Consider the following 11,890-nt stretch of genomic DNA (forward strand, 5'->3'; position numbering starts at 1 on the left):
CCTCCCAGTGCACAAGGGCCCCTGGAGGTCCTTTCCCACCTGAAACACAATCCTGGATTTCTCGAGCAGGTACTGGGAGGTTATGGCACCAGAAATCATGCCCCTGGAAAGGGGGAGCTCAGTCAGCTTGCGCAGGGTGGTGGCCGGCATGGGCTCTGAGGGGTTGCACTAAAACATGTGGTGCACCGCAAAATCTTGGGGGGGGTCTTCCTACCACCATCCCACTTACCCTTCCAGAAAGACCTCCACAAACTTCCCAAAGCGGCTGGAGTTGTCGTTCCTGACGGTTTTGGCGTTACCGAAGGACTCCAAGAGGGGTGTTGCCTCCAGGATCTGGACCCCAGAAGATGCGGGAATTGTTCTGGGGGCCCGGAGTAGGGAGTATAGCTAGGGCCACCCCTAGGTTTTCCCAGATATGAACCCCCTATGTGAGGCGCAACTGCTGGTGGGCTCTCTGTAGAATCCTTGAGTCTCCCCAGTGTCCCCAACACCCCTCATGCTGCCAGCCCCCACACTCAGGCCACAGCTACACTCTCCCAGCCCCCGGCCCCTCCCACAGCAGCCCCCAGCCAGGACAGGGTTCTGGATGCCCCTCCCTGCCCATCCTGCCATCACACACGAGTGCACGCGCACGCACACGCACGCACATGCACACGCACACAGGCACACTCCAGTACCTTTATCTTCAGGAGTGCCCAGGACGGAGAAGGAGGAGAGAGGGATAAGAACAGAAGCAGGTCATCTATAGGACTGAAGCCCTCTCCCTCCAGGACACCAGGGGCATGGAGCGACCACTGGCCCCTCTGGGCCCCTGGGCTGGGCAGGGGGGTTGCCAGGTGAGAGCAAACCCAAGAATCTTTGAGACCCCAGCTGTCTAGGCATGAGGCCTGCCGTGTGGCCCCAGGGTGTGGGAGTCTGCTGGGTCTACCTGCCAAAAAGCTCTGGGGATGTCCTCTTTACTCCGTCCCCATGGCCATCACCACCTGTCAATCACCTGGGCTCCCAGGGGAGTCTCCTTCCTGATCCTGGCCCTGCTCCCTCCAGGGGTCCTTTGAACACCTGTTAGGTCACGTTTCCCCTCAGGCTTCCACGTCACTCAGGCTCAAACCCAAGCCTTGCACAGCCAACCTCCTGGTTGGCTCCATCTCCACTTCTTCCCTCCCTCGCCCTGTAAAGCCCTCCTGATCCAGGCCCACGCCAGCTTCTGGACCAGGGTTCTCTCCCTCTGGAGCCCTCAGCACCAGGCAAATCCCCTCACTTCCTTGCATCATGTCTCCCCCACCCTAGAACGTCAGCCCCCACAGGCAAAAATCTTTGCGTGCCATCTCTGGGTCCCCAGCATCTACATGAGACCAGGAGCATCAGAGGCCCTCAAAAAATATGTGCTGAATGAACGACACGAAGACCAGCGTTTTAGGACTGCAGAGCTGCCCAAGGCAGAGCCAGTGGCACCTACCACGTACCAGAATTACAGGGTTAGTGGCCCTAATTATATGGCTGCGAACCATCCTGGAGGTAGGTACTGACGCACCCGTTTCACAGATCAGGAAACACATGGAAAGGTGAGGTGTGAGCCAGGGGACTGCAGAGTCCCACGAGTGAGATCACAACATCGTGCCAAGCATGTGGGTAACTGTGTACACAGCACTTTCAGGCTGAGTCATTTCCTCGGGATGAATTCTTAGGAAAGAAGCAGCTGGAAGGCCTGCTCTTTGCAGAAATGTTACTTGGGGGAAGGCGCCAGTTCCTTCCACCTGTTCATGGTCATGGTCCCGTTTAGTCAGGAAATACCATGTCCATCGCACAAAGGAGTAGACCACAGCCCAGACAAGAGTGTGAGCTGGCCTGGGGTTGTTCAGTGAGTTGGTGTCTGCCTGGATGTTGGCCCATGCTATCCCCTACTCTGGAATCCCCTTGAGGGTGTCTGAGTGGAAGTCAGCCGCTCCTCTGTCCCTAGCACACAGCCAGGGGCTGGGAAGAGGACTGCTGGGCTGGCTGGGTGAACGTGGGGTCCTGGGGCGCCCCCTAGCTCAACCGCAGGTGGGGTGACGGCCTGAAGTTTGGGCTGGGTGGAATCCAACCACCCTCCACCCTGGGGAATGCCTGTCGCATTCCCAGCCCAGAGGCAGAGACTTTGGCCCAGGCCTTGGCCCATTGAGGCACAGCTGGGCCCAGGGAGGACACAAGGCCCAAAATAGTCCAACAAGAGAGAACCCTGAGACTTTTCCTGGCACATTAGAAGGTACAGGTGGCACACTGTGGCCCTATCTTGCTGATCAGTGGGAGAGAGATTGAGAATGAATGATGGCCATAGATGGGGATGGAGCCAAAACAAGGAACGTTGTTTAAGACCCTAGATCCAGCCGTACCTGAAACCGACCCTAGGTAAGGACTTTCAGATTATGTGAGCGGGGCCAGCAGCAGCTAGGAAATGAGCCCACAGCATCACAGCTGGCAGGCCTATCCTCATGTCTATGGAAGGCCTGGTGCAGAAACTCCCAGACCCAGCCACATCCTACCACTCTCATCATCCTTCCCGATCCCTGCCGAGACAGCTCTCTGCCTTGAGCTTCAAACCCCAGCTCCTCCACCCCCACACTTTGGGACTCTGGGTAAGTGCTCTCCTTTCCCCGACCCCAGATTCCCAGTCTGTAAAGGGACACAAACGCACCTGCCTCCAGGGCTGCTGGGCCGCCCTGGTGTGACTCCGTATCACACTGGACATAGGAGTGCTCAAAGCCCACGTTGCCCTGCCCACCTAGACAGTCCTTCTAGAAATCCACACTTAGAGGATTTGAAAGCCCAGCCTGGGGCAAAGGAAGGTTCTGGAGTCTGAGCTGCTGGGCCTTTGCCTCCAGCCTCACCTTCCCTGAGCTCCAGGCTGGTGGCATATCCACCATCTTCCCACCACCGCTGTAGGGACGCCCAGCAGACTCCCCGGGAGAAAAGACTCCTACCTGTTTTTTCTCTGCTGCCCTGCCCATGCAGCTAATGGCAGCTCCACGCTGCCTATGGCTCATGCCAAATGCCTGGGGTTGCCCTTGGACCGATCCCCTCTCACACCCCAAATCTAGTCCCTCAGCAAGTCATTGGCTGACCTTTATACTGCTCCCGGGTCCAGCTGTGCTCACCACCTCCGTCACTACCTCCCTGGTCAAAGCCACTGTCCTCCCTCACCTGGACTCCCCCAGGCCACTTTGCCATCCCGTGGACACACCAAACCTCCTCACACCCCAGGGCCTTTGCACTTGCCCTTCCCTCCACCTGCTTGCTCTTTCCCCAGATGTCTTTAGGGCCCATTCCCTCGCCTTCTCAGTAGAGCCTTCACTGACCATGATGCTTCGAATTACAAACCCCCAAGCCCCCCCCAACCTCCTCTATTGTTTTGCTGTTTATTTATTTATTTATTTTGTCCACAACTTCCCACCCTTTCACATAGATGTAATTTCCTTGTGTATTTCTTTCCTTCTGTTTCCTCTACTGTAATGAAACCCATTAGTGCGGGAACATTTTTTTGCATCACTGCTGCCTACTTCCTCATCTCCTAGCCCAGGCCTGGCACACAGTATGTCCTCGGGAAAGTTTTCCTGAGGGCCTAACACTCTCAGATTTGGAGGACCTAGCATGCTCCACAATGCTCTGAGCCTGCATCTCCCAGATTCCATGTCCTCAGTGCCCCAGCATCTTCTGCAGCCCACCCCCATGCCTAGGCCTGTCCTGTCTCTTACACCACCAGGAAGATGAGGCCAGGCAGGAGAAATGGGGCTTCTATTCTGGCCAGGCCCGGCAGGGCAGGAACCAGAGCCGCTCTGGAGCATGGGCAGAAGGGACTCCCTTGCAGCCATGCCCTGGGTGGGGAGTGTGGTGGCAGAAAAAGCCAGAGACCTAGGAGCCCTCCCAGTGCAACCCTGGCTTCAGCCTCCCCATCCTCCAAGTGGGGCCTAGGAGCCTGTCTCAGGGGGAGCACTAAGCTCGGGAGTCCTGGGGACTCAGGCAGATCACACAACAGACTCACCTGTTGCGTGATGCCTCGTTTCTGGTTCACGGCAGCCAGGTAGCGCAGAATCAACTTGGTGGACTCGGTTTTCCCAGAACCGCTCTCTCCGCTGACCGGGCAAAGGAGCCGAGTGAGCATCCACAAGGTCACAGACTCTTCTGGGGTCCCCCTACCCTTACCTTTCTTTGACCTCCTATGACATAAGAGGACGTGGGCGGGCCAGCCCAGCCCAGAGACGCCAAGTGATTTACCCCAGCTCCCACAGCAGGTCTGGCCTGATGCAGACCTGTCATCTGAGATTCCTCCCGTACGTTCCCCCATCCCCCACCCTGCCCCCACGGTCCCCACACAGGTCCCCAGCCTGACCCACCTGATGATTATGCACTGGTTCTGTTTGGCATCAAGCATTTTGGCGAAAGCAAGATTTGCAATTGCGAAGAGGTGCCTGGAGAGACAGGCCACAGGTATCACTGGGACAGGACCTTGCCTCTCAAACCCCTCGGGGGTCAGCTGGAGAGCATCTCTGTCCACCCAAGCAGCCAGTTCTGCTCTACCTTCATCCTGGGAAAATGCTCCCTGCACCCATTCTGGTCGGAGCCACGGAGGCCTCTGACCTAGAGAGGACTGTGGCCAGACTCGGGGAGAGACCATTGGGCCGAACAGGTAAGTTGACCCTATGCATGGCTTGGGCACAGGCAGGGACTTGCCGAGCTCAGGCAGAGCGACCCAGGAGACCCCAGGGCAGCACCCCCCAACCCCCTGCCGCCCCAGCCCCAGAGACACTCACGGGGGATTTTCTCCCAGGCCCCGCCCGCTGTACTGCTGCACATGCTCAGGCCCATAGATTCCAAACATTCGGTATGGGTTCACAGACACCAGGATGCTGCCGATGTAGGTCTGCTGGGTAGACGGTGGCTTTAATGCTATGCCTCCTCATAGACCTTCCTCCTGGAAGGAGCCTGTTTCCACAGAGCCAGGTGTCTCTGGCCGCCTAGCCTCTGTGTTCACACCTGAGACCCTCTGACAGCTCAATGGGTCCTCTACTCTGGCTGAAGGATTTCAGACACTGTACCAGGCTGAGGCTTGGAGAAGGCTCAAGTGAGCAAAACCCCACAGCCACGAAATCTGCAAAGGTGGCCATGTCAGCAGTTGTGTACTCCATTTATACACAGTCAGGACTAAGCTCCAGAAACTTCTGCCTCAAGGTGAGGTCAAACCTCTCCTGCTTAGAGTGGGGAGGGAGTCAGGAGCCCAGGGCATTCTAAGGTGGCCAGAGCCCTTGTGGGTGACATCCACCATCTAGAACCCCAGACTCTAGCATGTTATACTCAAATGGTAGAAAGCCCACATTTCCAACCAGAGGCCTTACATTGGGAGCTCAGCAGGAGAAATCTGTGCTTCCCACTGTGGTCCCAAGAGGCAGCCACCTTTGTGCTCTGAGCCCAGGAAAGGGCCAGCCCTGGGACTTACATAAATGAGGTTCCGTTCAAATCTTGTCTTGAGGTTGGACAGCACGGTGGTCTCCTGGAGGTCTCTGGGAGGGCGCGAAGAGGAGACATCAAGGCCCACCTTCCCCCTCACAGCAGGGCCTTGGTCAGAAAGGCCTGAGCTCGAGTCCCATCTCTGACACCAACCCAGTGTGAGGCCTTGGGCAAGGTCCTTAACTTCTCCGTGCCTTGGTTTCTCCATGTCTATACTAATCACTGTCTCTACCTCCCTGGGTAAGGGGATCCTCTGGGGAAGCAGACGTGAGGGCTGAGTCATCGCGACCGATAATGACACCAATCCTACCATATTGAGCCCCTCCAAGGTGCCGGCACCCTCACAGTAACAGCCACCCACCCCCATCTTGCAGATGAGAAGCTGAGGCACAGAAAGGCAAAGCGATCTGCCCAAGGTCTCCCAGCCAGGAGGTGGTGGCCCTGGGATTTGATCAGGCCTGTATGACTCTGACAAGCACACACTGGCTTTGTGACGCCACATGACCCCACTTCACAGGTGAGGATGTGGAGGCTCTGGAAACATTCCAGGAGGTGAGAGGCCCCCTTCGCAGGAGGAGGCGCCCTGGCCAGGAGTGGGCCACCCCATGGTGACCCCTGGCCACCCCTCCACCTCCACACTCCACTCACTCCAGCTGCGTCATGTCCTCCACGCCGTCGTCCCGGCACTGCTCGCGGAACCTTGTGGGGGGCAGGCTGCGGATGGAGTGCATCTGTCAGAGAGAGTCTGGGGTCAGCCCAGATGGAGGGCACCTGTGCACGGCTGCCTGTCCTGCACACCCCTGGGACCTGCTCCGGCTGGGGAGGAGAGAACCCCAAGGCCAAAGCCAGACTGGGTCCTGGGGCCTCCCTGCTGTGGAATACTGTGGCCCATGGAGTCTGCCTGCAACTCAGGGACACAGGCCTGCCCTGTGCCCATGTGTCCCCTGTGGCAGGTGCTCCCATGTCCTTGACCTGGAGCTGAGCACACGCACATACTGTTCCCTCTGACTGCTTGGAAGTCCTCCCAACCTTATGCTGTCCCAGTGACAACATCCTGGCCCTGGGTGGACCCCACATCTTTGCTTATGTGACCATCTAATGAACATACACATGCTGGTGGAGGGCGGACACTGAGACTGTGCCCCTCAGCACCACACCTCTGCTTCCAGCCCAGGGCAAACACGTACACCCCTGCGCTCAGACCCATATGCAAAGGCATTCGTAGCTCATGCAACTCTCACCCACACCAGTGGTCTTGCAACATGTCTGTGGACATGCACGTGGGCCTAGCCTGCCTGGCTAAGACACACACGCTCTCAGAGTCCGTCTGACCCATTCTCAAGTGCATGGAGGGCTGGGGCTCTCTTGATCACAGCTGGCGAGGGTCTCAAGACAAAGGTCCTGTGCACTGCCTCCCCCGCCCCTCCGTGGGCTGTGGGATCTCCACCATGCCCATCTGTGTGCACACTCATGACACCAAGGATGCCACGTTTGCTCAAAGCCTGGCTGCAGTACACCTAAGAACGTGTACCAGGCCCAAAGGCCTGCCTGTGACCCACACGACTGTGAGAGCGTGTGTGCATCCTGCCCTCCCAGCCTCCCTGCACCCTCCTCTGAGCGGGCAAGGGAAGGGGACACCAGGAGGGAGCCCTGCGTGCTGTAGGCCTATCACCAGGCTGTTAAGTAGGGCACAGAGAGTATCACCCTGCAGGCCCTGGCCTCCCGCCCACCCGTCTGGCCATGTGCACCAGTGGCCACAAACCCTGAATAATTCAGCCACTCACGTATTCCAGGGTGAGGAGGGCCCAGGCATCCTTGCCCCTCACCCCTGGGCGCCCCGCGCCCCGCTCCCACAATGCTGCAGCCCATACGGCACGGGGCACCCGGCGCCGGGGCCAGGGCCCCCCCAGCAGCCAGGCTGCCCCAGTCGCCATTGCCAGGCCAACTGGCCGCCCGCTCCCTGGGGCACCGTGTGCAGAGGCTGAGAAACACCGGCCGCCCTGCGTGCCCCGCCCACCCCAAGCGTCCCGGGGGAGTCTCCGGTGACCAACCCCCTCCACCAAGGGCCACCCAGCATCAGGCTCGCGTTCCGCCATGCGTGTGGTAGCCAGGCATGAGCTTGGCACCCTTCAGACAAGCCACCTGCCTTGCACCCCATGGGGGGCCCAGGCAGACTCCTGGGTCGGTCTTTCATCCACTGTGTGGCCTTCTGGGCCTCAGTTTCCTCCCCATACCATGAGGACACGGCAAGTTTGGATCCTGGGCCTCTCACCCTTGGATAGTTCAGAATTCTGCAGCCTAAGGAACTCCCCTTAAGCAGGAAGTTGAAAGAGGAAGACTCCAGCCCGGGGGAGGGTCAGGAAGTGGCAACAGAAACAGTGTGAACATGGATGTGAGGATGGGAAAGGGGGGACAGGCATGTCCTGAAGTTCTGTACTCAGATAAGATTTCTGAGGGGCTGCTGGCGGCAGATGCGCCATCTAGACTGGCCCAGGACAGGGCTGCCCAGAGACCTAGGACAAGATCCCTTCCCTTTAAAATGACTGGGAGGAGTTTCCAGAGTCTCTGTATTGTGCACCTGTGCTGGGCATCCTTCATGTTCGATCTTCCAAAAGCTCTGGAAGCCCAAATGCTGTTCTCCTCGGGTTACAGATGGGAAGACTGAGGCCCAAGCAGGCAGCAGCTCACCAGGATCGTGAAGCTGTCTCCTGTCCTGTTTCTCAGGACAGAACCCCCAAACCCTCCCTCTGACCTATGTTTTCATACCTTGTTCCACCAGCTTTTGGGGCCAACTTCTTCCCAGGGGCCCCCATGGGGCAGGCAGTTGGCTCCAGGGCCCAGGCGGCAGGACTGGGGGCTGGTGAGCACTTGTGGCCAGGGTCGATGGGCCTCCTCCGGTAGCGAGAAACAGGACAAGAGCAAACTCCAGGCTATTGGCTTGGGGCGGGACTCTGGGTCCTGGGTCACCTGGACAGGGGGCTGCAGGGCGGCAGGACGAACTCGCTGGAAAGCACTGAGTTTTTGTACCTGGGGCATGACCACTGCAAAGCGCCCAGGGCCTGCCTGGCGCCGCTCACCTGCCTTGGGCAGGGGTGCTGGGGCTCCAGAGGGTGCCAAGGGGGCTGGGGCACTGGGCAGTGTCCCCCAGCGGCGCCATGGTGGTCCCGTGGCTCTCATCTTATCACATGTGGCCAGCGGGTGGGAGAGGCTGAGCCTTAGTGCCTTCCGCTCTGGCAGGGAATCCTTGGGGGGTGTCAGGCTGGAGGGCTCAGGCTCTGCTGGTGGCCGAGGCTCTGCCAGAGCAGCCTCTTCTTCTGGCTTCTCAGGGATCGGGCTGGCTGATTTTAGCAACTGTCCAGGCCCTGGGTCATGGTGTCTACACAGGAAGACATTGGTCATGTCCGAGGCTGGGTCCTCAGGCTGGGAAGCAGGGGGCCGCACAGGGCCCACGTGCTGGAGGAAGGGGTTTTCTGGCACCGGGGGTGGCCTGGAAAAACCCCGGGGGCTGCCTGCACCTCCTGGCCAGGGAGAGGGTGGGCGCTGGGCGGGAGGCATGTCCACGTCCCAGCTGGGAGCCAGCTGGGGCACTGTCCAGGGTGTCTCTGAGTCCTCAGACTCCCGCTGGCTCTCCCGGCGCTCAGGGGCAGCTGCGGCCACCGGCCAGGGCCCAGCACTGGGAGGCCCGGGAAAGGGCTGGCGTACCCGCGGCTTCACCGCTCTGGTTGGGGGCTCACTGAGCCGGCGCCATGTGTGCGGCAGGTGCGAGGTCAGGTTGAGGGACCGGCACCGCGAGCTGTGGCCCAACAGAGGGGGCGGCGAGGGCGGCCTCGGGGAGCCCAGCACTGGCGAGCGCGGTGGCCCCAGGCGCCCAGAGCCACGGCGCGGGGACAGGGGGTCTCGAAGCGAGCGGGGCCGGCGGGGTGGGGGCGAGAAGGGAGGCTGGAAGGGCCGAACACAGAGGGATGGCTGAGGCGACAGGCCCCCCACGGGCGAGCGGTAGCCCACGCCCGGCAGGCTCCTCAGCGAGGCCTGGGGAGAGGGCAGTGGGGTCCAGGGAAGGCCGAAGGCCGCTGGTAGCCGGCGGGAGCCTCTGAAGGAGGGCCGGGGGCGCGGGTATGCCAGCGGGTCGGGGGCCACCTCCGGGCTCGCGGGAGGAGGTTCCATGAAGGCCCACCAGCCGGCGGGCGGCGTGAGGGGCACGTGAGCTGGGGCGGCCCAAGGCGGTGGGTGGCGGCGGAGGGAGCCGTAGGGCGACACGGGCTGGGGCAGGCCTGCGAGGGCCGGGGCCGGGGCCGGCGGGGCCGCGGGGCCGGGGCTGGGGGGCCGCCGGGCTGAGGGCGGGGAGAGGAGCGCGCTCCAGTGCGAGGGCGGACGGGGCGCGGGCGCGGACGGGGGCGCGGGCGCGGGCGCGGGCGCGGGGGGCCGGCGGGAGTTGTTGTTGTTGCGGGCCCGCGCCTCGGCCCTCCGCAGCACGATGGGCGTGCTGGGCCGCTCCGCGTCCATGCCGGCCAGCTTGTAGCCGAAGCGCTTGTAGGCCGCCTCCCGCACCGCCGGGCCGCCCGGCCGGGCCTTCTGGCTGCTCCTGAGCCGCGGGATGGGCTTCTTTTCCGACAGCGTCTTTTTGAGAAACCTCGCCAGCGAGGTGGCCGGGCGGGGTGGGGGGCGGCCAAACTCAGGGCCGAAGCCCAGGCCCCGGTGGGCGCCGAAGGCGGAGAGGGCGCGCTGGAGGTTGCGCTGGCGCGGCGTCAGGAAGCCCCAGAAGGGGTGGGCGTAGGGCACCCGGGACACCGGGGGCATCTCCTCCTCGTCCTCGTCTTCGTCCTCATCCCCCAAGGGCAGGGGGATGTCCAGGGACGGGGGCAGGGACACGTCCAGCTTCTCCTTCCCGAACAGCTTCACCTGGGGCCGCGGGAAGAGGCGGAACCGGCGGATGAGGGACAGCTTGGACCTGGCGGGCTTGTCCATGCCTTGCTGCTCGAAGAAGGCCGCGCTGGGCAGGCGGAAGGAGGTGCTCTGCCGCTCGCCGCCCGCCTCCTCTGGCTCCTCCAGCTCCGCGATGTCATCCATGGGGTGGGCGTACGGGTTGTGGGGCGACAGGATGGGCGGCGGTGCCCACGGGTAGGCGAAGGCCGGCTCCTCTGGGTAAAGATAGGGTGCTTCCGGAGGGTAGAGAGCCTGGTCCGCGCCACCATAGATGCCTTCTGCGTAGGGGGCGCCATAGGGCCCTCCGTGGGGATCAAAATAGGGTACGTCGTACGGGAGGTCGTACGGGAGGTTGTAGGGCAGGTATGGCGCCTCATAAGGGGCGTAGGGATCCAGGTAGTAGCCGTGCGGGTACGGCTCGCCTTGGTACCCATCATAGTAGCTGTAGGGGGAAGCGTACCCCCCCGGGGGCGCATATGGGGGCTCGTAATCCTCGTAGCCATAGCCGTAGGGGTACGTGGGGTAGTAGGGGCCGCCGTAATAGTCCGGGTGGTAGTAGTCGTAGGGGTCCTCGGGCGGGTACCCGTGGGGGTGGTCTCCATAGGGCGGCCAGGCCGGGTTGTAGGGGCCGTAGCCGCCGTAGCCGCCGTAGCCCAGGTAAGGCTCCTCCTCCTCGTACTGGTAGAGCGACTGCCGGTCGTAGTAGTCGTCGCCCTCGCGGTGATAGTCGTAATACTCGCCCAGGTCCTGGAAGCCCTCGAGCCCATACAGCGACCTGCGGGAGCCTGAGGGCCTGAACGGGGCCTCGTCCTCGAAGGGCAGGAAGCCCACCGGCTCACCGGACGCGTAGATGCTGCGGCTGCGGGGGAACCTCCGGAGGCGACCTCCGTGCCGCAGGATCTCGGCGCCCGACGGGAAGGGCAGCTTGCGGGAGCCCACGCGGGAGTCTGAGCGGTTGAGCCAGGCGTCCAGCGTGGCCTGCTCGCTGCCGGACTCTTCGGCCTTCTTGATGAGGAACTTCTTGGTGAGCCAGTTGATGGCTGTGGACGCCTTGCTGAGTGAGCGGGCGCGCGGCCGCAGGCGGCCGTAGCCGCGCCGGCCCGGGAAGCGGATGACCATGAAGGACGGCTTCTTGCCCTTCATCGCCCGCTTCTTCTTGCCCATGCGCATCTGCGTCATGAGCTTCGATGTGGACTTGAGCACTGTGCGTGCCTTCTTCTTGCGTTTGGTCTTCTGCGGGCCGGTGTGCAGGCCCCAGAAGAAGGCTGACGCGCTCCGGAACTGGCCCTTCTTGGAGATCTTGGGCGTGCGGTCGCGGAAGCCCATGAACAGCCGCGACGTCCCCTTCAGGCTCCTTTTGGGCTTCTCGGGCTCCGGGGCCTTCTTCCCCTTTTTCCCTTTCTTAGCTTTCTTCTCATCCTCCTCCTCCTTTGCCATGGTGGCTGCCGGCTCCCCACCGGGCTGCGCCCTGTGTCACGCGCTCTGGGAC

The 11,890-nt window shown here is 61.7% G+C and overlaps 1 protein-coding gene across 1 annotated transcript in view; it reads right to left on the minus strand.

Annotated features, from left to right (window-relative positions):
• Positions 1-11,890, minus strand: part of MYO15A (myosin XVA) — a 49,453-nt gene extending 37,563 nt beyond the window's left edge. The window contains exons 1-9 of the mRNA XM_059147891.1: positions 8,245-11,890; positions 6,127-6,209; positions 5,468-5,531; positions 4,785-4,894; positions 4,368-4,442; positions 4,016-4,106; positions 678-683; positions 230-333; positions 40-103 (exon numbers count right to left, since the gene is read on the minus strand). Of these exons, the coding sequence (XP_059003874.1) occupies positions 40-103; positions 230-333; positions 678-683; positions 4,016-4,106; positions 4,368-4,442; positions 4,785-4,894; positions 5,468-5,531; positions 6,127-6,209; positions 8,245-11,838 (4,191 nt within the window). The 5' untranslated portion in view covers positions 11,839-11,890. The remainder of the gene's footprint in view (positions 1-39; positions 104-229; positions 334-677; positions 684-4,015; positions 4,107-4,367; positions 4,443-4,784; positions 4,895-5,467; positions 5,532-6,126; positions 6,210-8,244) is intronic.

This window comes from Mustela lutreola, chromosome 15 (assembly GCF_030435805.1).
Source record: "Mustela lutreola isolate mMusLut2 chromosome 15, mMusLut2.pri, whole genome shotgun sequence".
Lineage (NCBI taxonomy): Eukaryota > Metazoa > Chordata > Mammalia > Carnivora > Mustelidae > Mustela > Mustela lutreola.